Source organism: Madurella fahalii, assembly GCF_045866475.1.
Source record: "Madurella fahalii IFM 68171 DNA, scaffold_2, whole genome shotgun sequence".
Classification (NCBI taxonomy): domain Eukaryota; kingdom Fungi; phylum Ascomycota; class Sordariomycetes; order Sordariales; genus Madurella; species Madurella fahalii.
The window spans coordinates 5,826,869-5,852,186 of NW_027263972.1; the positions used below are offsets into that span (position 1 = coordinate 5,826,869).

Consider the following 25,318-nt stretch of genomic DNA (forward strand, 5'->3'; position numbering starts at 1 on the left):
GAAGGCAAGGCGGCCGCAGGTTCATACTGAGAACTGATAATGTCGTAGCTGAGCGATATTAATCGCTAGTATTACGATGTCTAACCGTCTAGGCACGCTGGACAACTCGAACTCCGTACGACCGCCTTAGATCTAGCCCACCAGCAACGAGAATAGGAAACGATTACAGCTTCTCCTTGGGTCCAACTAGCTCCTCCACCTTTGCAAACGGGTAGTAATACTCGAGACTCTGGGGGTTGGCCAACGTGCCGCTCACCTTGATGGTGTGGCCTGACACGATCTGCTTGACGGGAAGTTCGACCTTTTTGAGGTTGATGGTCGTCTGGACACGGTCAGTCCTCGTTTTCATCAGTACGTAGAACGGACAGCAGAAACTCACCGGAATCTCGGGCGTCTCGAAAATCCACTTTGGCACGTGCCTCTTGCTCAGGTCTCGCGCAATGGCCGCCTTCACCTCGTTCACGAGCGCGCGATCAAACTTCTTCCCGGGTCTCATCAGCAAGAACAGCATGACTGATTCGTCGCTATCCTGCGGCCGCCGCTGCCCGACACACAGGGAGTCCTGCACGCGGTCGGCAAACCGTCTCTCGATGACCGAGTAGATCTCGGCCGACCCGAACCGCACGCCAGAAGGGTTGAGGACGCCGTCGGCCCGGCCGAGGAAGGCGATGTTCCCCGTCACGGGGTGCACAACGCAGAAGTCGCCGTGCGCCCACACGTGGTTGAACCGGGCAAAGTAGGCGCTGTGGTACTTTGATCCCGGCGGCGCGGCGGCAGAGCCCGTCCTGCTGTCGCCCCAGAAGAAGCAGGGGATGTTGGGGAACGCGGTGACCGCCACCAGCTCGCCCGGCGTGCCGGGGGGCACTTCTTTGCCGTCGGAGCCGTCGGGCAAGAGCGAGTCGTAGATGGCGACGTGGATGCCCAGCGACGGGCCCTGCGTGCCGCCTACGTAGACGGGGGTGAGCGGGTTCATGGCGCCGAAGCAGCCCGCGATGTCGGTGCCGCCAGAGATGTTGGCCAGTTGGACGTGGGCCGGGAAGCCGACGTCGTAGAACCACTCGAAGAGCTGGTCTGACAGGACCATGCCGGTGCAGGTAACGATTTGCAGACGCGAGAGGTCGGCCATGTCGCGCGGGCGCAGGCCGGCCTTGGAGACCTCGAACATCCACCGGGGGGAGATGCCCAATTTGGTGGCGCCGTGCTCTGCGGCGACGCGGATGAGGATGCTGGGGTTTGGCTGGAACGGTGAGCCGTCGTAGAAGATGGTGCGGCCGCCAAACAGGAGGCTGCCGACGTTGGCGAGGTACATGATCCAGCCCGTCGTGGTGTACTGGAGCGTCACGCTGTCCGGGCCGAGTCCCTCGTGGAGGCGACCCTCCTTGTAGTAGTTGATCATGATCCCGCCGACTGAGTGAACAATTGCCTTGGGGACTCCAGTGGTGCCGGACGAGTAGCAGATGAGGAAGGGCTCGTGGAAACCGATGCGGACAAACTCAGATGGAGCGGCCCCCTTTGCGCCGGCAGCAGCAATAAACGACTCCCACGTCTCTGCCTTTGGGACCCTCGACACGTCCCTGGCCTCAGCAAACCGCCTGATGGCTACCACGCCGGCAAAGTTGGAACACTCCCTCAGCCCCTCCACGACCTCGGTCATCTTCTCCCTCAGGTCGACCACCTTGCCGTTATACAGCGCCGCATCGTCCATAAACAGCCACTACCCCCATCGTCCTCCAAATCAGCCTACCACGCCCCTAGAACAGGAAGAGGAGCCACTGACCTTCGGATTCACCTGCACGGCCCTCTGCAGGATTCCCTTGACGCCCATATCCGTCGACGAGCTGCTGAACACGGCGCCGACCCACGCCGCCGCCAACCACACGGCCAGCGTCTCGACGCTGTTCGCGCCCACCACGACCACCCGATCGCCCTTCTCCACCCCCTTCGCCCTCATCGCCCTCGCCAGCCTCCCCACCAGCGCCCTCAGCTCGCCGTAGGTCACGGACCGCACCGCGCTCGCGCCCTCGCGGACCTCGGTGATGGCGATTTTGCCGTCCTCCTTGCCCGCTGTGGTGCGGCGGGTAGCGGGGGAGGGGGAGGGGGGGCGGGAGAAGAGCACATTCTCGGCGAAGTTCAGCGAGACGCCGGGGAACCATTTGGGGACGGCGTCGATGGGGGCAGACTCGTCGTGGACGACGGCGGTGTAGCGGCCGCCGTGGATGAAGTTGGCGGCGTCGAAGAGGTGCGACCAGAAGGCGGAGCGGTGGGCGAGGGCGAAGGACTGGAGGTCCCAGAAGGTCTAGCGAGATCTTGTGAGTAAAAAACATCAAGACAAGATTTGTACGTATATGGCTGTGGGTGTGGGTGTGGGAGGTTGGATAGGTGGCTGTATACCTTTAGATTTAGCCCATGCTTGCCGTTGATGTCCTGCATGAACTGGTACATGAGGGTGCTCTCCGGGTTGGGATGTTCCCTATCGTGGCGGTGAGGTGAGAAGACGGTCCAATTCACGGAGTGCCACTGCAATTGCAACCGAAACGGCTAAAACCGCCATCACTCAAGACACAATTACTCATGAGCTGACGAGAAGACTGTGTTCATACATACCATAGCTTCCGCGGCACTGGTACGGCCGCCCGTCCTTGATCGGCTGCCATTTGCGAGCGTTCAATGTAAACAACGATGTCCTTTGCTGACCGTCAGCTCCGTCTACTTGCATGACAACTTTCCCAGACACAATTGCGGTCTCTAGCGTAATAGGACAAGACATCAACAACAGAAAACCAAGACGGTAAGCGCCGAGCCTCGGCCTGCAGACATCGGAGGTCCGCCAATTTCCTCACTAAGACAAGCACCACTCCCAAATCCGTTTCCGCGGTGCGGGGTTGGCGGGAACCAGTACCCGAAAGTTTACGGTGCGCCAATCGGCCTCGGCCCGGTCCTGGCCACGTCGTCGGCTCGGTAAGGTACTGTACATAGCTAGTGCGCACAATCGGGTTCTGTTTACTAAGTTGTGTCCCCAAGCCCGTGATACGACATCTCACAAACGGTATCACAGTGGCAAAACGAACAGTGTCTTAACTTGTTTAATTTTTTTTTTTAAAAAAAAAGGACGAGAAAACAAAAAAAAAAAAAAAAAAAAAAAAACCTGGTAAGTAGCAGCTCCTCGCTTCCCCATATCCCCCCCCTTTTGCCCTCCAGTAGCGCCTATCGCCCCGTCCTCTTTCCGTTGCACCAACCCCCCAAAACTAGTGCATAGAAACCACATACCAAAAAAATACAGTACTCATACAGAACCACCTCGCCAAATCAATCCACTTTGCTCCCTCAACTCCCCCTCCCCCCTCTTTTCCCCCGATACAAATCTGCGTGTGCCCGGGCGCCGTACTACAAATACGGCATCCACAGCGCATCACACAGCGCCAGGTTCATCGGGTTGACCGCCTTGGCAATCAGGTCGATCACCGTCTGGTGGGCGGGCAGGTTGCCGGCGGGCGCCTGGGCGAGCGAGACGGCTTTCTTGACAATCATCTCGCTGTTGGCCTGCACCGTCTCTCTCAGCTGGTTCTCGGTCAGGTTCATGGACCGGTGGCTGCTCGTGAACCAGTACATCATCTCGTCGCGCACAAACAGCGTCAGCGCGTGCTCGAGCTGGAACTCGGGCTCCGTCAGGCACCGCGCGATGGCCATGATTGAGCACGCAAAGATGCCCTCGGTCGCGAGCGGGCCCATGAGCGTCTGCAGGTTCGGCGTGAGCCGGAACGGCACTGGTTCCTGGTTATGGAAGTAGGGCCGGTTGGCCGCCATGAACGACACCAGCTCCGACCCCCAGATGTTGCCCGACCCTCGCGCAATGTGCATCTTGTGCGGGTACCGCTTGTCGATGTGCAGGATGTACGTCATGAACGTGAGCGCCGCCAGCTGGTACGAGAAGCGCCGCCGGAAGAGCCAGAACTCGGCAAACTCGGGGAACGCCGCCTGGAAGTACTCGAGCGCGATCGTGTGGTCCACGTACTTTTCCTGGATCGCCCGCAACACCTCCAGCCGTGCTGTGACTGCGTGCTCCGCCGGTTTCTGTGTCGCCCGGTTAGTTCGCAATCCTCCGTCGACCGCCAGCCCGTCTACACTTACCGGTCCTTTGGTATCCACCAGCCCCCTGAGCTTCTCCATCGTGAACAGCACCGGCTCGTCCTTGGACATTCCTTGCCGCCGGCAGTGATCCTCGTAGATGCCCTGGAGCGTGATATATGACGTGTCCTCCTGCACGATCCGGAAGTGAGGCGCGAGCGGCACCATGAGCGGCAGCGTAAACTGCAGGTCCCGCCGCCGGCTCTCCTTCTTGCTGCCCAGCGTCTGATTGAGCTGCCGGAACAGCTGCAGGATCCGTTCCTCGCGCCGGCAGTGCCGCGCCGCCGGATGCTGCACGGCAAACGCGTGTACGCTGCCGTCGTGGCCCCGGATCTTGAGCCGCCGGTGCGACGCCCCAATCGTCCGGACGAGGTCGACATTAGGCAGAAACCTCTCGATGCGGATGAAGTCCTGGTTCTTGTCCTTGTGCTGTAGATACTGCCCGGGAATCTCAACGTCGTCGAACTTCTGGTATCGGAACTCGCTGAGATGCGGCGAGTAGTGAGCAAAGCTCTCGAGCGGCACGGGCGACGCCCGCCGATCCAGCTTCTCCTCGAACTTGTCGCGCCATTTGCGGAGCTTGTGGATGTACTCGAACATGGTGGGCTTGACTTTGACAAAGTCGGCCTCGAACGTGCCCCTGATGTGGCTCGGCAGGATTGTCTCGGCAAACCGCGTAATGTTATTCTCTGTTGCGCTGGGAAGCTTGACATCCTTGGCGTACGATGTCGGCATGCGGCTCACGTAGGCAAGGCCGTCATTGAGGAGCGCCACGATGAGCCTGTAAGCATCCTCGTCGGGCGGGCACTTAAAATGCTTTTGGATCTGATCCACCATGGTCTCCATCGATAACGCAAGGAGCGGGAAGGCCGTCTTCAAGACGCTCATGATCTCCTCTGTCAGCTCCCACGGCGGCTTCTTCTGCACGCCACCGGCCTGCTGTTCGCCCGGTGCCGCACCATTGGCCGTGGAAGATTGCGCAGCGGGCGCATTGGCATCTCCGCCTTCGGTCTTCGTCTCGGGCTTGGCCTGTCCAGCAGCCGGCTCGCCGTTGGCCGTCGGTGGCCGGGAATCGACCTTGGCAGGCCCGCCACCCTCCTTCTTTGTCTGCTGTGGGGAGCCGTTCGGCTTGTTGGCCGCGGCCTGGCTGCGCTGCCTCGCCCGGTCCTTGACTTCCTGGTTCTTCTTGATCATGAGCATATCCTCCCGGTTGGTCCGGAGCTGGAAGTACAGGGCCTGCGGGTACGTCTTTGCAATCTTGAGCAGTATGTTTTGCACTCTCGGCGCCTCCTTGTATCCAAGCCCGACTAGGAGTTGGGGAATGAACGTGATCCACCACCAAACCAAGATCTCTCCCTTGAAGTCGTCGAACCCTGCCGCGATGGTGCCGTTTGCATCGTCGAGACTTAGGAGCCACAGGATCCTCGCGATGAGTTTCCGCGACTTGTGGTTCTTGTAGCTCGACGCGGCCTGAAGGTAGCTCGTAAGAGCCTGCTTTGCCGCACTCAGGTCCGTCGGGTGCTCCTTGAACTTCCGATCGTTGAAGTAGCCCCATTCCGCCCAGGCTTTCGCAGCCGTTATGTCAAAGTACAGGGCGGTGCCGTAGGCGCCGTCAGCGTCTTCCTTTTGACCGAGTTTCTCCAGGAACATGCCCTTCAGCGTGTAGAACTCCGCCTTCTGCGGAGCGCTGAAGTAGTTAAGGTTGGTATTGTTGATAACATCCAGCCCGCTCGTCAATTCTTCCGGGTTCTGGTAGTGGCACTTCGCCTGCTCTCTCAACTTCAAAAAGGCCTCCTGGATCTCAATGTTCGGAAGAGTGTAGATTCGGCTCAGCTGGCTGATGCAGACATCCGGCAGGCTGTGCTTTCTGGCGACGTGGGCAAAGCGGTTGATGATCCACGCCGTCTCGTGGTATCCCCGGTACGCAAACGAGGAAGCGCCCGCATTCTGCGTTTGCGGAGGCAGGAGGGGAAGGTAGGTCCCGTTGATCAGTCCAAAGATGTGCTGCCTCCACGTAACCAGATCTTGCCACGCAACGATATCGTCCCACGTGTTGGGAAGCCTATCTCGCCATGACCCAAGCAGCAGTTTGAGTTCTCCGGATTTCACGTCGAGGTTGTTCAAGTTCGTGCCGGCAAGGCTCTGGCAGATGACGCTGGCATCATGGAGTTCAACGAGCTGCTGGAAGTTCTGCAGGACCGGGATGTGAGCCGCCGTGAGCCGCTTCGGTAGCTGATGCCACTTCCTGATTGACAGCTGGATCGCCTCGTCAACCACCCGGTTGAAGTCCTGCATGCTCTCCTGCTTGTTGTGTAGCTTCAAAAGAGACATGAAGGCCTGGAAGAACGACCTCCGGGGGGTCGGCGCGTCCATCACGCCCTTTATCAGCGTATCCAGCTGATCTCTGTTCTCTTGGGTCTGCCAGTACTCGGTATTTCGCCACGCGCACTCCAGGAGCAAGTCTTGAAAATTCTCATGCTTGGCGAAATCCTGCAAGACCTCCCACTGCTGGAGCTTCTGCGCGCAGAGCACCCAATGGTCCTCCCAGAGCATGTATTCTGACTCCGAGAATGGAATGACGCCGGTGCGCGCCTTGATCTGGGCCGCCTCGTACATCCGCTGAGCCTTCTCCCACATGCCATGTTGTTCATAGGATAGGGCAGCGTTCGTCTCGACGAACTGGCAACGGCGACGCCACGTACCGTAAAACAAATCGTCTTCACCAAGGGATGCATACAGATCGACCAGAGCGTCGAGGTTGCTCTCCCTCACAGCGGCAGAATCGATCTCGGGTTTGAGGGCTGCCTTTTCTAACTGATAGAGTGCCGTGTACCATGCGTCGTATGTCTTGGCTTCAAACTTCAGTACGTGGGGCGGGATCTTGCAGTGCGGCCATGTTTTGACAGCACCGGTCATCAATGACTGGACCACGTTGGGTCGCTTGTCCATCTGACGCGAATGGTAATCCTTGGTGAGGAGCGTCACCATTCCGCGCTCCAGATCCGGCCTGTCTTCCTTGGCCGTAGCAGACCAGAACATTGGGAAGAGAGCCACCCAGAGGTCGTTGGCAAAGTTGGCGTCGATGTGTTGCAGCTGAGTCAGGGGCTCAAGGACATTGCGCACCCTGACATCGCCAAGTTCGGCTACAAAGCGCCGATGGTTCGCCATGAATGACTCGAACTTGTCATCACTCATATGTTCCGGCTCGCGGGAGTCCTTGGCGTAAGTTCCAAAGAGCTGGGAGACCGGCAGGGTCCGGAAGTCTTCGTGATGGAGCTGGATCACTGGGTTCATGTCCACACCACCTAAGAGGAGCTGAGATGCCTGAGCAAGCCAGTATGAGTCGGCCAAAGTATCCCAGTTTTGCGAGAGGATGACATAGGCCAGCCGAGCGCTCGCCGTTTTCGACAGACACTTGTCAAAGATGGTCATGAACTTGTTGCGCATCTCGACGTCTTGGGCTCGCGTGCCAATGAGGAATGCGTGTTCCATGCGGACCGTCAGCTCGGTCCGTGTGATCTTGGGGTCCTCGTAAATGCGAATGACAAGATCGAGGAACTTCATCAGCATTGTTTGATCTTGGCGATGCTCGAATGAGATCATCTTATGCAGGACCGCTGTCTTCTCCTTCAGCGTCGGCCATGTGCCCTCGGAGCGGAACACCCAGCCTTCTACCATTTCGAGGATCTTTTCACAGAGCTTGACGTGCATCGACTTCTCTACAATGGTTGCCAAGACGCTGAGGAACGGCCTTCGGTTGTCGCCCAGAATCTCCATGCGCATTGCTGTGACCTCAATCGCCTTGAGGATCAAGTTCGTCTGGATTTCCAGTTCATAGGGCTTCATTTCGGTCGGCGCATTCGGATCTAGCTGAGGGCGGATGCCGCTGGCCTGGTGCGCCAGCGCCGCATAGTGCGAGACATGGTCCCGGGCCAGCTTTGACTGTAGGGACTTCATGATAGCCGGTATGTGCTGGTCAATGGTGGATGGCTTGCGTTGGCCCAATGACCACAGAGTGTTGATACCGGACACGTAGTTTGAGGTGGCCATACTCTCCGTAGCAATGCTCGAAAGGAAAGCGATGATCTCGGACGTTTGTGCCTCCGCTTCGCCATCGGCATCCGCATCCTCCATAGGGGTGTCCTCTGGAACCGCGTCTAGGATGCGTTTGACAATCGGTTTGATCTCTCGGTCGCCGTCGTATTTCTTGTCGGCCACATGCAAGCAGTCCTGAATCTCCGGGTTCTCCGACTTCAGGCACTTCTCCAAGATCTTTTGAATGTGACCCATGTTCTTGATGATCCACTCGTCCGACTTGAAATTGAGAATGATACGGACAACTTGCAGGGTGTTGATGATGTTGGTAATGAACTTGTCATCGTATTTATCCGTGTCGGAGGGGTCGGCTGCGAGCAGAGTCGCAGATTTCTCGCTCGCCAGGACCACGTCCGTGACGTTCGGGAACAGATCCACATCGAGATCGCCCCAGTAGTGCGGCTGGAGGAGGTTATACAACAGGGTCATCGCTTTCTTGCAGAGCTCCGTCGACGGCGATGGCAGAGCCGCCGCCGGGCCCGTCGACGATGCAGGGTCACGAGCTTTGGCGGACGGGAGCGGGTACCGTTCGTTAAGCTGTGCGATGAACTCAACGAGGTACTTGATCATCTTTTGGCGGCCCATAGGCGGGATCTGATACTCGGCCTTCCCCGGTTGTCGCGCGGCCGAAGGAGACGACCCTTGCACCTCGTCCAGCCTCAGCTTCTTTGAGTTTGGCGACTCGGAGGCGGCACGAGCCGGCTCGCTCCGCCTCCCCTCCACGCGCCGCTGCTCCCACTGCCAAATAAGCCACATCATGTTGAGCGCTAGCTTCTTGCTCTCATTAGACGGATTCGGGGGCGATGCGACTTTGCGGAGGCACTGGATCATAAGCATCGCGTACTTATCCCGAGCGTCGTAAAATAGATCTGGGTGACGGACGAGGAAGTGGAAAATGCACGTCATCTGCTGGACGTTCTGGCTCTCCTCGGCCAGGACTCGGCGCGGTCCCATGGCCCATCCCGGGGTTGCGCGATCACCTGCCTGGGGGTTGCGCTCGTTCGGAATACCGGCGCAACGTTTCGGCAAGACCGGAGCCATCAGCTCCAGCGCTTGGGTAACGAGAGCTCTGCCCTCATTCTGGTTCGTCCGCAGCAGGGAGAAGTAAATCTGCGTGGCAATCTTGGCTGGCGTCTCGTAGTGGGCGATGAAATAGCCAATCACCACATATGCGGCGTGTTTGTTGATGACATCGTCCAGCCGGATGTACGACCAACCAAATTTGATGAAGTCCTTGCGAGCGTCTTGCAAGATGGCGTGGTGATACTTGACGAGCATAGCTGAGAGCTGAAGAATCTCCATGCGGGTGTGGTCGATCTGCGGCTGCAAGAGGTCGTCATGTGGATCAGGCAAGTTCACCTTCCAGATTTTACTATTGATTGAGTCAATGACCGTCTTGTCGAGCAGTCGCTGCCCCTTGGTTGGCTCCCCACGATTCCAGTGCCGCATCACGTCCATCGCCACAATCGGGTTGACCAAGTTGTGGAGCAGATAGCATTTGGTCCGCTGTGTCGCGCTCTTGCCTGCATATATTTCGAGGCAGCGGAGGATGACAGTTCTCCAGAAGTCGATCGACTCGCTGCAAATGATATGCTTATAGATGTGTGAGAGTAGAGCCTGCGTCTCACGGAAATCATCCGCGGTGATCGACTCGACGAGGTTGAAGAGGGGCTCCAGATCCCGGGGATGCCTCTCTAGTGCCTTGGTTAAAATGGCCATGAGCTGCTCGGAAGCCTGGTCAGCAGGGAGTCGGAGACCCGGCGCCAGGATGTTCATCTTTAAGCTGCGCTCGAGTTTCTTGCCGACCTGTTTCAGCCACTCAATGTGCTCCCTGTTGTCCAGCCAGGATAATGTGTTGGGGAACTGGCAGAGCGCGTCCAGCATGTTGATGGTATTGACAATGGCGTTAAACTTGGTCTCCTTGCCTTGGTCGTCGATGTTGTTGCACGTCTTGATGATGAACTCGACGTTCGCTGCGCCGTAGTCCCGGAGAACCTGGCTGTCCGGATGGCGGAGCACTTGAGACAGGAACCTGCCGTATCTCAAATCCTCGAGCTTACCCAACGTAAAGGCCCAAACGTCAGAAGGATATTTGTTGAGGTACTTGTATAGCGGGACACGGAAGGGGCTGTGCTGGGTCCGCCGCAGCTTTTCTTCGAGGTCCAGGACGGTGTCGATGACCCGTTCCTTGAACTGCTTGGCGGCTTCGGGCAAAAGATGGAAGATGTCGAAAACGGCGGCGATCACCTTCATTGAGTTGTGCTGCTCGAAGAAGGTGAACGAGGCGTTTTGAAGGAAAGCCGGCTCTGCGATTTGGTTGACATGGTCCAGGAGCCGCGTCCCGATTTCCACCTTGAAGTAGGTCGTTAGGAGCTTCAAGAGCCGTCCTAGGTTTTCGAGGCTGTGGACGGTCAGACGCTTCGCGTCCTGCAGGCTGGCGAGCACAGGGCGGAGGCCAGACTGAAGCAGGTCCTTAGGCAGCTTACTCGTAAACTGCAGGACCGCCTTCAAAGCGTCGTTGGCTGCCTCGATTGTCGTCCGGGAGTCCGAGTACAGGCATTTGAAGAAGACGGACACGACCCTCGCCCTAGTAGGGTTGTTGACCCCGTTGCCGAATTCATCGAAGCCCATGGCAGTGCTGAGGATCTTGATGCAGGACACGCGGAGATTCACGATGAAATCATGCGTTCTGAACTCCAGCATCTTTCCAGCAAGCGACTCGTCGCTCGCGTCCGCGAGAGCCAGCGACTCCATAAGCAGCCGGTTCAAGTTCTCGTCGAAAGCCACAAAGTCACGCTTGAGCGACATGTAATAGGTGACAGCGTCGATGAAACCGATCTGGATGGGGAATGGCAGAGCCCGCAGCGGCTTGGCGTAGATTGGCTGGAGCAAGTGCTTCCGATGAGGCTCAAGCAGCTCCCAGACTTCGGCCCCCGCTGCTTTGCCGATCAGCTCAAGCGACCGCCTCGCTGTGTCCCGGACATGTCGGTTCATATGCGAAAGCTCCCCATTGAGCATCATGACGATCTGAGCAAGCCGCGAGTGCTTTGGCTGAGGTTGCGGTGGCTGGGCTTGCGCCGGGGGAGGAGCAGGCATGCAGTCCGTCTTCTTCACGTTCTTCGTGAGTCGCGTCAAGAGTATCTCGAGTGTGGTCTGTGCCGATCTCCTGGTCTTTTCTGGAAGATCCTGCGGCATGTCCTTGATGACGTACATCAGAGCGCGGACGAAGTCGATCTGCTTCGCCCCAACCCAGAGGTCCCCAAGCTCGATGTCGGTGAGTAGAGCTTTGATACCCAGTGTTCCGCCCGTCTTGGTGAACCACTCCTCTTCATAGCAGCCGTGGCAGAACGTGGATGCCAGGCTGTTAAAGAAGGTCAGGCGTGCGACGTGCGTCGGTGACCCAAAGATGGTGACGGCCGAGTTGTACATCTCCTTGATTAAGCGCCCGGCCGCGTCGCGTATTTCTGGGTTTTCAGACGCAAGTGACTCCAGGATCGCGTCCGACAAGACTCTATTGTCAATGAAGAGAGGTCCTTCGCCCGACTTCGGGTCGAACGGGCTGAAAGCCCGTTTCATGTCTACCAGCGCCCGTCCGACTTCGATGATGGTGAAGTGCCGAGCCAAGTTTAGGAGGAGCGCATCCACTTCGGGTTTAAAATCGGGGATGGACTGTGCATACATGAGGGCTTTGATCAGGCGCTTCAGCAGGTTTTCCTCGTCATCCCTCTTGGCCGTGGACCGCTCACGGTCCGACGTCTCAAAAACAGAGAGGTCGACGTCTTTGGAGCGGGTGATTAAATCCTGAACCTGAAGGCGAACGAGCCGGGGGAGGTCGTCCGGCAGGTTATCAAAGCCGACCCGCAACTTGACCTGAGCGATGATCAGGTTCAACGCTTGCCTCTTATAGTAAGGATCGTACTGCTTCGATGGCGGCGGTGCCCCTCCCTTGACGGGTTTTGGGACTTCCATCAGCTTCTGAATGGCGAGGTCGATGCCGAGATGGGCCGGAAACGCCCTGTCCCGCTTTGATCCGATGAGCCGCACGTCGAAGCTCGATCGGGCATCAACATACTGCTGGAAGGTAACCGGCAGAGCGTCCGTCATAAACTTCCGGTTGCGACCGCCAAGCTTTCCAAGAATCCTGAGAGTAGTGTGGGCGTGGAAATGGCTGTAAGGGTGAGGTTTGAGATGGTCAAAGAGGGCGGTCATGAGCTCGTCGATGACCGGCGCCATGATGGGGTCCAGGTAGTCGGCAGTCAGATTATCGACGCACAACTCGAGGGTGCGGAGTCCTTGGCCGACTAGCTCCGTGCCCGCGCGCAGCGCGACGACCAGGGGACGCATGAGGAAGCTAAGGTGAGGCAGGAGGTTGCTGAGACGTGCGGGCACAGTGAGGCAGAGCTCGACGTAAAGGTCACGCTCGGCAGGCTTACGAGCCGCCAAGAGCAGGTTATTGAGAACGTCAAGAAGCATCTCCAGGAGGGGTAGGATCTGCTTGTACAGATGCTCAAACTTGCCGCCACCAATGCTCCTAAAGAGTGACCTGAGCAAAAGGAAGTAGTTCATCGGCTCGTCCGCCTTGGTTGACAGCTCGATGGATTTGGTCACAATGTCGACGACATGCGGCAGAAGCACTTGCTCGTTCTGAGACGCGAAGAGCGTGACGGCCATGAAAGCGAGCTTGAAGAGGCGAAGGAGAATAGAAGACTTCTTGATGTCGGCGGAGCCAACATCCTCGATGCGCTCCATCAGGAAGCGCAAAAGCATGCCGCAGAAGCTGGGCGACGTGGCCTCGCTGGCCAAATAGAATTGGGGTATATGTAGAAGGGCCGTATGCTCATGAATCATGTCGTAAAGTCGTGGGATCTCTTGCTGGAACACCTCGTGAAATGTGGCAGGGTCAATGCAGTGAAAGACGGTCGCAAACGTCTCGAGCAGTTCCTTTTCCTCTTTGCTACTAGAAACCATGTAGAAGTTTGCCATGTACTCGACGATCGAGCTGTACGGCGACTCGGACGCCGGCTTCTCAATCTCATAGTACCTAAACACGTAGGCGCCTTCGCGGAAGAGCTTGATAATGACCTTGACTTCCTCAGCCGTGAAACCGTAGGCCACATCTGTCCAATGCGCGGGCGCGCCTGTCAGATCCACTGCGCCGGCTTGATTGCAGCTTTTCAACTGATAGAACGTGTTCTTGAGCCCGTTCATGAGATTCCGGAAGAGAAACTTGTTGTCCACTACTGGATCGGCAGCCCTGTCACGGGGATTGGACGCCTTGATGGGCATAGCATTGAAGATGTCGACCTCGTCCCATTCTGGGGGATGCTCCTTATCGGCAAGATACGTCTCCCTCTCGTTCGCCTGCTGAGCGTACTGCTTAGAGAGCTTGACGGCATTGGGGTATTGCCGGTTCATGGCAGCGAATTTGTCCCCGATGGCGTTTAGGATCATGATGAGATAGTGGCGAGCGTCGACCTTGTTTGGCAGGCGAGCGATACACTCAGCCATGTTCAAGAGCAGCTTTGCGCTCATGGTCTGGAAGCTGGTCCCCGGGAAATTGTCTTGGAGGTTCCGGGTGTAGACCTCAACCGTCTTGCGAATCTGCTCCGGGGAGAGACTATCGCGCACATGATGGATGAGATCGGCCAGCATGCTGTATGCCAGCGGCCGCATCGTTTCGTGGACGGTCAAACCATCCCCGACCAGGGTCCTCTCGTCCAACAGTTCGTCGATCTTGGGGACGAATATTTTTCTAAAATTGAAGTTGATTATATGGCGGATCGCGACCAACAGCTCTTTCCGCGCGCCGGACTTCTCCCGCGGGCAGTCCTTCAGGAGGCGGACTATGATATCAGGCAGGTGCTGCAGGAAGTCTGTGAGCTGGCCAGAGTACTGTCGTAGTAAATAAGCCAGGAAGCTCATGATCTTGACCTGGGCGGTGATGAAATCCCCAAAAGCAGCCCGGTTCTTGATGTTCGGGCTGACTCCCGTATGTATTGTGTTACGAGCAGCAGCGTCTCTGTGCGCCTGGTCCTGGGCCTTGGCCTGGCAGTACAATGCCGACTTGATCAACGGCACAAAAGCCCTGACGTTCTGTGCGACGGTGTGCCGGTAGACCTGGAATATCGACACCACAATGATGGGGCACTCGGCCAACACCTTGAAGGACTGCATGCCCCTGAGCAGAGGCCGACCGGACTGCTGACTACTGTCGGCGCTGAAGTCGGGAGCTCCGCTCGCAACCGGCGACCCCGGCCTCGGGGATTGTTGGTGCGGCAGAAAGGTAGTCTGCGTACTGCTAGGGGTGGTTGGCGGCCCCGGTGGCCCGACTGACGATGTATTATCCAGCAGCTCCCGTACCACCTTGTCCAGCTGGTCGAAGAGTTCCTGAATCAGGGATAGGAAGGTCTGGACCTTTGCGCTCAAAAGCTTGGGCTGATGGCGCATAATGTCGGATATGATCTTAACGCAGAGTACCGCATTATCTTCGTTATCGGTGCGGACAAGGTTCATGAGGAGGTCCACGGTTTCCTCGGCGTAAGGCTCGAATGGCTCGGGCGGAGAGGGCGAGGTCGGTAAGCGGTGGAGAATCTCGAGCACGCAGTTCCGCAACTTCTGCATGTTCGCCTGGTCGGGCGTCGTGGTCTGGAAGACGCATGGCTGGCGGAGGATATGTATGAACGTCGGCATTAATCGCTTGAGGAAAATCGGATAACCGTTGCCGCCGGTGTAGTGGTCGAGGCTGTCGCGCAGCACACAGGCTGCCTCGACCTTGAGCCGCAGCTCTGCGAGGGAAGACTGCGGTTAGCCTGATGCCGAGGAGATGGACGGTTGGGAGTAAGAAATCGGCAGTCGTACCTGTCTCGGCGGAGCTCAGCTTCCTCACGACATCCTCGATGAGACTGCTCGCCATGGCTGCAGCATTTACCCCCCCAAGAGATTCTGGGGCGACAACCAAGGTCGCCGCTGCCTATGACAATGGGGCGCGGGACGGCTGAATTAGGCGGCGACACAATCGGCCTTGGTCTGGTTAGCTGTTGAGATGTTGGTCGGCGGTTGCGAGCTCCGTGGGTAGCTATCGCATACGCACCCTTATGGCTCCATCAGCTTTAGTTAAATGAATTGACGGCGAGGAAGTAAGTGGAGAAGAATGCAGCAGTTTTCCCCGTTTTATGTAGGCCGTACCGTATGTCTGCCTAAGGTCGGTTGCTTGCGGCTGGGCACGGAGGGGGAGAAGGCAGCAAGTCAACGGGATCTCAGTGGACTGTTTGAAGCATACAACAAGGCTGCGCTCCACGCTGCGCGTAGATCGAAAATTCCCAGAAGGCGTGAAAGCTGGGGCATGCTCCTGCGAAATCAAAAGGCGCTAGGCACGCAACATCTTTGATCCGGCAGGTTTGGGCTCCACAATCCCATCCCTCGGTTTCTAATTGGTCGTTATTCTGCCTCCTACCTTGATAGATTTACGCCCTCAGTACCAGAGATATCTTATCGATAAGCCCCCACCCCGCGCCGCAAACCGAGCTTCCCTGTGGTTGGGATTTCTGTGGTAATCCCTGACAAGGAAACATAGGGACAAGCCAGCATAGTAAAAGAGCAACATCCAATGCGCACATTCGAGTTGCCCGCGTCTTCTATGAGGAATTGGTAATCTGTATATTGGACTCACAATAAAAAGAAAGACTATACCACTCTAACCTGATCCCAAAACTTTTGAGAGAATGTCCAGCCCGAGAGCTCCTCCGCCATCTATCCAAACACACCCTATCCAAACAAATTTTGTACATGTCCCAAAGACCGCGAAATGCTAAAAGCGCATGTATCCAACACCCAAAGCGCCAAGGTCCCCCTTTTGAGTCTATGTACCGGGCCTGATGCCCATGCATTGGAAGCCGATCCTGAAATGTAACGCACACTCGCACCCGATATACAAGCCGCCTAGACTCCACCCCATGCGATACGCGGGAAACACGGATGAAGTGATTCGTTTAGCCACGGAGAGGGACGCGGCGCCCGCGGATAGCAGGGGCACTCGTAGGAGCGGCAGCACCAGCGGACTCTCCGCCAGCAGCTTGCCCGCCAGCAGATTGCCCACCAGCAGGTTGCCCACCAGCAGACTTCCCGCCGCCGCTGCCGCCACCGCAGTCGCCTTCGGGAGGGCCAAGGGCGGCGCCTGGGTTGGTCTCAACCGAGGAGCCGGGGTTGGGGAATTCGATATCGACATTCTCCTTGGTCGTGCAGCCATTTACTCCCGGAAGGTTGGCAACCAGCATTTCCGGACGAGCGTTGAAAGTTGCGTTGTCGCCCTCGCTGCCAGTGATGGTAACGGGCGCGCAGTTCATGTAGAATTCGCGGTCGCCTTCCTTGTTCAGCCACGACCATCCAATGGTGGCATCACCAGTAGGGAGGTCGTCGTCAATCGGGAACTCGTACTCATCCTTAGCCTTAGCTTCGGGGTCGTTGCCGGTGTTTCCATCAGTGTTACGGGCAGGGCAGCCGCCCTGGATCGAGTGGAGAACCTTCCACGAGCTCTGCTTGGTGGGGGGATTGTCGTAGGTGATAGAGACCTGGCAGGAACCACCGCTATGAGTAGCAGAGCCGGTGAAGGCCAGAATCTGTTTGGACCCCTTCTCCATCTTAGTCGGCTGTCCGGAATATTGACCACTGTCACCCGCCTGGCACGGGAAGTTGCTACCGCTGGGATCAAGCGGGCCGTTCTGAATAGCAGGGCTCGTGTACGGCGCCGGCGACCTCATTTTCATGTGGGCCTGAGCAACGGTGGCAAGGCCACTGGCGGCCATGACGAACTTGGTGAAGAACATGTTGCCCGTCTGAAAGTTTGGGCCAAATTTGGACAAAGTGTCTGAAATAAAAGCGTAGAGCTCGTTAGATGTTAGCGTACCCAAGAAGAGAAAGTCATGGACTGGCTCGATCAACGAGAAATCTGGTCCGGCTGAAGGAAAGGGCGCAAAAAGCTTGCAAGCAGGGTCAACCCGAAAAGGAACAAAAAGAGAAAGAAAGGGAAAATTTGCACCAGGCAATGCACGAAGCCAAAGCCTCAAGGAAGGACCGGAGCGGTTTGATGGTGAGAGTGAGGATGAGGAGTTCAGAGCCATGACGACGGGCTCGACATTCTTCTTATATTCTGGATGGATGTGGTGGTGGATGGCACAGAAATCGGGCCCAAACATTGTCCCATCATCCATCAAGAGGCCCAGAGAGCAGCATCCAGCTTGGACAGGCAGCCCTGCCAAGCCTGTCGTTCTCGGCTGGTTGCGGGCCCATCAGCCTGGCCATGCGTATTACGGCTGTCCTTGGGTGACGACAGGGAAAATGACTGCCACGAAGGGATAACCGAAGGTCATGGATATTCCTGTGCACAAGCAGGCGACGACAACCGGCTGACGAGGTATTGTCAACCTAGCGTGTTTCAATCACAAGATCTAGGCCCTCTGTATTAGGGGCCCGCAGTGGCCGGATATATCGGACGGGGCTTGAAGAGCAGTCCGGACTTCACGCAGGCCCGAACCCTTGCCAGCCAAGGTCGCCGAAAGGAGCCATCAGCAGGAGTTCGGAGAGTACCTGTGATTGGTAGACTAAGTGCTTACCTCAGGTATTCACTGGGAAGATCTGCAAGATCTGGCAGGGCCGGGCCGCCGTTACACTGATTCTTTTTGCTTTTTTTTTTTTTTTTAGACCAAAGTTTGGCACTTGGTCTTTGACGATGACGATTGACGGAGTGGTCTCTGTTACTTCCCTGGCCAAAAGCGGGTAGGGCCGCCGAGGCCTTGCTTCAGCCAGGGTTTGTTGTTGCGAACCCAGCGGCACGGTAGTTGAATGCGAGGTTGCCATGGATCCCTGCGCCGCGGCCTCTGTGGAGAGCATCCTTGTCAGGGATATTCAAGGGTGGCACAGCATGGTCAGGCCAGCGGCCACCACAGGAATGAGAGCGCGAGGTCAAGATCAGCAGCTTTCTTTCGACTCGGCGCGGCTGTTGATCTCTCGATGGATCGGGAACGCGAGCCCCAGCTCGGAATAAAACAATTAACGAATTTAAACGAATATCAAGCGGCAAGATGCATATGCAGGCCACTTGAGATAAAAACGGCTATGGCTGACGTACCCAGTCCAGGCTGCGTCATCCCGTCCGCCAAGCCGACAGGGGTTCAGGTGTTGGGCCTGTCCCTTTAGCTGCCGGCAATAAAACGGCCCAACTAAGGTGGGTCACCAAAAGTCGAGCTCAGGGAAGCCGTGAAACAGTTACCTTTCGTTAGATATTACGCCATTCGTCTGTTAATGATACTAGCTCTAAACATGTCGTTGCTCGTGTTGAGCATGTTAGCCCCGCCAATAGGAAGGTCTCCTTGCCTGTCGCACAATCGAGGCGAGATGGCCTATTTGGGCGACCCGGGATGGCGGTCTAGGCTCTACTTAGGAGGCCAACGCCGCTTACCTACCTACACAAGAGCCGTGCCTGTTGCAAGCCAACGCCAGGCCAACAGAGACAATACCTGGCGCTTCGCCAGTCTCTTGCAGATGGCCTCTTTACGCCCTTCCTAAATCGATCATGTAAAACAACATCCCGGTACAATTGGAGGTCGGAAAAAATCAGATGGCCATCAGGCAGCTTGAGAACAGCAAGTGGTTCTCAGATGACCTAAAATCACCTTGCCAAATTGAGGTGTCATACTCGAGCTAGGTCGTGGAGATTTCCACCGACGACCCTACCTGGCGTAATCCTCCTGTCCCTGGTCAAAAATAGCATGCTGACACCGAACCATCGGATATTTTCAAAACAACCGAAACGAAACAGCACCGCAAGAACATACCAACCCCGGCTAGAATACTCAAACCGACGTTCGTTCTGGGAGCTGCGGGTTGATTCCCGGATACGCGTTGGCCGATAACACGCAGTATCTGAGGTGATGCGGGTCAGGATTGGATCATCGGACTACCTACCGGTGCCTGGTTTCGTGCCGCCCATGCCATTGCCGCCGGTTACCCCCGGGTGGGCATTTCAAGCAGGATACGTGCTGATTAGAAGTTTGGGCTGTCCACCCCGTTCGGTCTAAGTCCTTGTCATCAGCACGGAATTAATGGAGAGATTGATAGAAAAAATGATGCCGCCTATTTAGGCACCATCGTGTGTGCTCTAATGGTGCCTAGGTAGTTAGGTGTCATCATGTGACTCGGATTGATTGCCCGAGCAAAATACGGAGGTCTAGCTACTAGTGTGGAGTCACTAATATCAAAGACGCTCGTTCCCCCGCTAGGTACTTAGCTGAGTATAGGCGAAAGCGTTTTGTATCTTTTCTGCGACTCGGGCGCTATGCTGCTTAAGATGAGGTTTCCGTTCAGGAACAGGATCCGGGATTGGGACTGAGCGCGAATATTACCAAATACTAATAGCAAATGTCTCAGATTGCATGTAAATCATCATGTGATGGGTTACTATCCGGAGGACTAGAGTTCTATGCCCAGGTACTTAAGGCAAGGTAGGTAACGAGGCGCAAGTTGGGTATCAACTTGGCGGCACCAAGACACCATCTGTTATTCATTCCGTAGCTACCTTTGCCGTGTCCTCGGGATTTTGGTCTTGGGCAGCATTGAAAGTAAAATGTCAGCGGCTGTTAAAGGTGGTTGTTGCTGAGAAAAAGAATTCGTTGCTCACCGTCTTCTAGGACGTCACGATAGCCGCGCCGTGTCCAAAACTGCAGCCTGTCACGACGGAACACCTCTAGGTCCCTGGCCCACTACGTCAGCGGGATTCCTTGTCTGTGGCCGTAGAAGATTCGCATACCACTCTTTGTCCTCAAGATCCTTTTCGTTCAGGTACACGTAGGTCTCCGCCGTGACCTCTTCTCCCTCAACGTTGCCCTCGCCCTTGGTATTACCCACCTTCTCCAGGAGCTTTACCTTAACCCGTCGGCGCTCATATTGTCCGCCTTCAAAGTAGTCGAGTTTTCCCAAGTTCGCCTTTGTGAGTCCCGTCACGAGCGACCCAGCGACTTGACAGCCCTCTGCCTCGGTGATTCCCGGGTAGTCGGCATACGCCACCCGGCGGCGGACGTAACCATGAAGGACGGCTGGCTTGAAGCTGTGGAGTCCTGCGATCGCATCGGGAACGTTTTCTGACCCGTAACAGACCGTATAGAACACAGCAGGCACCATCTGTGGAGCGTGTAAGCATCTGTGAAGTTTATCCCCGGATCAGAGTCTCATACTAGTGTTCCTATAAGCCGGGGTGATCAGTAATTGTGCCTTGGAATCGCCCGGGAAGTGGAATAATTAGATCGCTCACCATAGAAGAAGGCGCAATGGGTGCCATCGTCGCTCGCGACGGAGTTCTGGGCCGCCATGTTGTTTCGCGGATGACAATGTATGAGACGGATAATCTAGAAAGTCGGGATTGGAATATCGGCAGTCGGCGATACCCAAATACTCAGCGGAGGACTGATCTAAAGCAGAGAAACGCGAGGGCGGAGCAGCGTGAGCGCACTTATCAAAGCTTGCCACTCCCATCGACCCTTTTTATGCAGGCCAAGGATTTTATAAGCCGAGTTCACTGCGCGGGTTTCGGTTGCTACTGTTGTGGCTACTGTTGTGGCAAGATGGAACCACGGCTGCCTGTTGGGTTATCACGATTGTTAGAATGAGGCAGACTGGACCCGCCAAGCAACTGACTGACAGAGGCCGGAGGCGACCAGACCCGCAAACAATGATCTTGGACCCATCTATCCGCTCACTTCGACATGGGGAACAAATCTCATGCATACCCGGCGACTTATCTCTTACTTTATGGAAACTTCAACATGAAAAGTGTTATCACCCTCCGATTGCAGACAAGTACCTCAGCCATGTATAGAGTGATCTTAGCGTAATGAAATGCCATCGGCACATTCTGCTGTTCCTTGACGCCCCTGAGTGCCGCTATTAGCGCAGTAACACGCCTGGGAAACGAAATCAACCCTGACCAGTGCTTCTCGGCAGTTCAAGTTATGAGAAAGCTGCGAGGGAATGCTAAACGAAACGATATACTAAATTGATGTTTTTGCCTTTCGGCAGAATAGTTTGGGCATGTTGGAACTCAAAAGATCATGAAGTATGCTGCCGTTCTGTTAGCAGTTTGTTTGGCTCGGCCATGCGGCAGCCCAATACCACCGGGTCCCCACTTCTTCCCAAAGCGCAAATGCATCTCACTCGGGTGACGCCCTCTTAAACCACTATCAATCCAATCCCGGCGCTCTGCTCCTTCTTTGGCCTCGGCACAACTGCTTACGCCAAGAGTCGATCCTTATTATCTCCCGTGAAAATGTCGGAAGCTCTCTTAGACGAAATCGAAGCCATCAACTCTATCTACGGTGAGAACACCCTCACTCGCTCCCTGCAGGACCAGGACCCCATAATCTACATCCTCACACTCCCCGGAGAAACTGCCTCTTTGCGTCTGCAGTTCCCGCAAACTTACCCGGACGTCCCCCTCACCGTTCTCGGGACGCACAGTTCCGGCTCCTCGGGGAAACGGGGCGCCGCAGCCCGAGACTTGGCACTTTTCCGGGACGCCGTAAGTGAAGTCTACGAGCCGGGCCAAGTGTGCTTGTTCGACGCGATTGAGAAGGTCCAGGAGTTACTTGCCGCTGTCAAGGAGAACGAGGATGCCGGTGTAGAAGAGGATGTGTCGGGGGATGCCGAGGAGCTGGAGACCGGTGCCCCTGCAGTGTCACCGAACACAGGCGATGACGGGGCTGGGGAGCAAATTTCCATAGCACCGCCTTGGATTACCTCCGATCCGCTGACCGAACTCAAATCCGTCTTCATCGCCCGCTGCGCTCCCGTAAACTCCCCTGACCAAGCAGCATCCTTCGTGCAGCACCTCCTGGCGTCCGACAAGCGGGTGCGCTCAGCAACACACAACATCACGGCGTGGCGCATCCGAGGGCCGAACGGAACTAGCTTCCAGGACTGTGACGACGACGGGGAGACGGCTGCCGGCGGGCGCCTGCTGCATCTCATGCAGCTCATGGACCTGTGGGACACGATGGTTGTCGTCACGCGGTGGTATGGTGGGCAGAAACTAGGGCCGAGGAGGTTCGCCCTGATTAACCAAGCTGCCAGGGACGCGTTTGTAAAGGCCGGGTTGGTTAGCGACGCTGGGGGTGGAAGTGGCAAGAAGAAAGGGGGAAGGTGACTTTGGGCTGTTAGATGGACAGGTCCTTATTACCCTTTTGGTCAACATGGCAACGGGCTTGGTCCGTCTGGGCGTCATTAGTTGACCATTTCCCTGGTACATTACCCGGCCACGTCTTGTTGGATATTCCATGCTTCTCAGGCCGCTCCACACCTACTACTAACAAACTCCTCAACCGCTCTGGAACTCCAATCACACTCCAGCTTTCCACCACTGCATTCAATGACCCATCCACCTACTAGTCGTCCTCTATCAACAAAGGTCTCAGAACCCCCAGCGCCCTCACCGAATCCTCATACGAGAGAATCACGGCGCCCGCCCTAGCCGTCGACAAATACGATAGCTCGGCGCCCTCCCCCATCCGCATCTCCTTAACCAACCGTCCCGCCACGCCAGACACTATCCCCGTCGCTTCAAACGGCAAGTCGGCCAAATCCAGGAAAATGGGCACCAGCGCCCCCTCGGTCGGTCCCACTATCGAATCGCCAAACATCCCCAGCAGCTCCCTATCCATCAACAGCGAAGGTGGGTCGTCCTGCGCAAGGGTAATGCTCAGAAACCTCGGCTGCGACACCAGCGCCGACACCACGCTCGTGTAAAGCTTCGTATCGACCGTGTCAACCCAACACACCGTCGCCGCGCTGCCACCACCAGCAGTAGATCCAGCCGCCCCAATCGCCCCCCCACGGCCGCCACCACCACCACCACCACCCCTCGCCGACCGCCGATTCTCTCGCACAAGAAAAGCTGACTTCTCCCTTCCCGAACACTGCACCAGCCTCAGCCCCGCCTCCACGTACGGCACCACCCCGCTCCTCCTGAGCAACTCAAACGTCCTCCCTTGGAGCTCCTCCCCCCCACCCCTCTCGCCCCGTGCCCCACCTCCAGTCCCAGCCCCCGCCCCAGCCCCAGTCCTTGCGGTCCCCGCGGTGCCCCGTGGGGCCAACGAGACGAGAAGCGCCGTCTCCTGGCCGGCGTCCTCGGCAAACGCGAACCCCCCCTGCAGCAGGGTCTGCACGACGGCCTGCCGGTCCCTGGTCGGCACCAGGATGAAGTCGGCGTAGTAGGTGGTGATGAAGAAGATGGGGATGGCGGCGCGCGCGAGCGGCGACGTGAGGTCCGCCACGCGCGAGCCCGCGTTGGTGCTCCCCGACGTGACGCAGAGCGCCAGGTACGTGTCCTGCGAGATGGATATGCCGGTGCCGGTGCCGCGGTTGTCGGTCTTTGCGCGGTTGGTTCGATGGAGGGAGAGGGAGCCGGGTTCTTCCCCTTCTTCCTCTTTTTGTTGGTGTTGTTGTTGATGACGATGATGATGGTGGTGGTGGTCGGCGAAGAGGGCGCGCGCCCAGGCCGTGGGGCAGACGATGGAGCATTCCAGGGGCGTTACGGAGATGTTGATGAAGGGGTGCTTGTTGTGGGTGGCGTTGGTCGGTGGCTGCTGGCTTTGGCTCTGGCTGTCTGGGAGGAGGACCTTGAGGATGGGCTGCAGGAGGGCCGAGTAGAGCGGCAGGGGGATGTGCACGAGGCTGAGGGTTGTGTCCTGCGGTTTTTCGGAGGCGCGGTTAGTCTTAGTGGTAGTGGATCTACGTGCAAAGATCCCTGGTTGGATGGGATGAGCATTTGGGGATGTTCACCACGACCGGATGTTTGTCTGGATCGTCTTACCCATGACTCACCACTCATGCTGCTGGAGTAAGGTACGGAGCAAACCTACCAGGAAAGAGACTTGTGCGTTCATGGCTATATTTGGCATGTGAGGATGTCGAGTTGACAATCCCAAACCGTTGGCTCGTTGGCTCGTTGGCGGCGAGAGATATCTCTGGATTGTTGTTCTCTGTAGGCAGCAGTACAGTCTTTGGTGAAGGAAGCTGTAGGTTGGGCGGCCGTCTGTTCTTTGTTGATCGTCGGCAAATTAGAGGTGGGAAGAGACAAAAGGCCACAGAATATTGTGTGCAAGCAAAGAAAAGCGAAGAGGCGTAACGAGTGCACCAGTCGCCCGGGCAATCTAATATGAACGGTGATGGCTCCGCTTTGAAGCACAAACCAACGGCGCCAGTTAAAACGAAAGCGAAGGGGTTCTGACTAGTATCTGCACAATGGAAATTACTCAGATGTAAAGTGATTTGGGAAGTATACACGGGGTTAACAGTACTAGTCGAACAAGCGAAAGAAGCCGATGAACGGCTTAGTCAGTGCCAGAAGACGTGCAGTTCGCGATGGCATCACCACACGGCTACTTACGTAGGTTAGAAAGGTGCAAGGCCACAGATTGCAGGGTCCAGGAATTGGCGATAAATAAGACACATAATTTTGGACAGAGATAAGAGATGAGTCTCGGCTAGGGTGGTGCTGGGGGTTGCTCCGTAGATAGGGGGTTGCTTCTTCGCGAGATACACCAAGATTGGATGTGATCGGAAACTGAAGGCTTACCAGCAGAACTTGACCCACAAGATGACGGAAAGCCGCCGTCCGCCAAGAGCGGGGCAGAGGCTGCGGGCGACCCTACCGCTGATTACTGTACGCATTTAAAACAGTACGGAACTGGGGCACAATAGACTGTGGTTAGTCTCCCTTTGCTTTCAACATCCCGGATAAAATACCATAGAAAGCTGTGATCTAGATCAACCCTTCCTCCTTCGACACATAAGCCCCCTGCTTGCCATTTACAACCCCTACGGTTCACGTGTTACCCTTGTCGCTGGCATGAGCACTTACTCGATCAGTAGGTAGTTGGTTACCCAAAACCAAATGTTCTCGAATGTAAATAAGTTGGTGCCCAGGTAACCTTCGTTGACGCAGCCGCTCCTGGCCGCCAGGCATTCGTCAGGCCCTTGGGCACGTGCTTGTAGCATCTCCGATGCAGGCCCCCAGGTTTATAGGCCATGGCCGGGTCACAGCATTCCAACAAAC

At 56.6% G+C, this 25,318-nt stretch overlaps 6 protein-coding genes across 6 annotated transcripts; 1 reads left to right on the forward strand and 5 right to left on the reverse strand.

The window, feature by feature from the left end:
* Positions 1 to 163: 163 nt before the first annotated feature.
* MFIFM68171_04461 (uncharacterized protein) lies at positions 164 to 2,654 on the reverse strand (the record flags this gene model as incomplete). Its single annotated transcript, XM_071059881.1, has 5 exons — positions 164 to 322; positions 380 to 1,714; positions 1,778 to 2,296; positions 2,392 to 2,470; positions 2,605 to 2,654. 5 exons carry the CDS (start codon positions 2,652 to 2,654, stop codon positions 164 to 166), a joined length of 2,142 nt encoding a protein of 713 aa, XP_070915982.1.
* Positions 2,655 to 3,384: 730 nt separating this feature from the next.
* TRA1 (transcription-associated protein 1) lies at positions 3,385 to 15,133 on the reverse strand (the record flags this gene model as incomplete). The annotated part of the gene is made up of 3 exons (XM_071059882.1): positions 3,385 to 4,071; positions 4,129 to 15,005; positions 15,079 to 15,133. 3 exons carry the CDS (start codon positions 15,131 to 15,133, stop codon positions 3,385 to 3,387), a joined length of 11,619 nt encoding a protein of 3,872 aa, XP_070915983.1.
* Positions 15,134 to 16,208: 1,075 nt separating this feature from the next.
* MFIFM68171_04463 (uncharacterized protein) lies at positions 16,209 to 17,042 on the reverse strand (the record flags this gene model as incomplete). Its single annotated transcript, XM_071059883.1, has 1 exon — positions 16,209 to 17,042. The coding sequence occupies one exon, from the start codon at positions 17,040 to 17,042 to the stop codon at positions 16,209 to 16,211; it is 834 nt and encodes a 277-aa protein (XP_070915984.1).
* Positions 17,043 to 19,774: 2,732 nt separating this feature from the next.
* On the reverse strand, positions 19,775 to 20,579 carry MFIFM68171_04464 (uncharacterized protein; the record flags this gene model as incomplete). The annotated part of the gene is made up of 5 exons (XM_071059884.1): positions 19,775 to 19,815; positions 19,892 to 19,965; positions 20,021 to 20,391; positions 20,445 to 20,452; positions 20,522 to 20,579. The coding sequence occupies 5 exons, from the start codon at positions 20,577 to 20,579 to the stop codon at positions 19,775 to 19,777; spliced, it is 552 nt and encodes a 183-aa protein (XP_070915985.1).
* A 953-nt stretch (positions 20,580 to 21,532) lies between these two features.
* Positions 21,533 to 22,408, forward strand: MFIFM68171_04465 (uncharacterized protein; the record flags this gene model as incomplete). The annotated part of the gene is made up of 1 exon (XM_071059885.1): positions 21,533 to 22,408. The coding sequence occupies one exon, from the start codon at positions 21,533 to 21,535 to the stop codon at positions 22,406 to 22,408; it is 876 nt and encodes a 291-aa protein (XP_070915986.1).
* Positions 22,409 to 22,646: 238 nt separating this feature from the next.
* Positions 22,647 to 24,146, reverse strand: MFIFM68171_04466 (uncharacterized protein; the record flags this gene model as incomplete). The annotated part of the gene is made up of 2 exons (XM_071059886.1): positions 22,647 to 23,948; positions 24,123 to 24,146. 2 exons carry the CDS (start codon positions 24,144 to 24,146, stop codon positions 22,647 to 22,649), a joined length of 1,326 nt encoding a protein of 441 aa, XP_070915987.1.
* Positions 24,147 to 25,318: the final 1,172 nt, after the last annotated feature.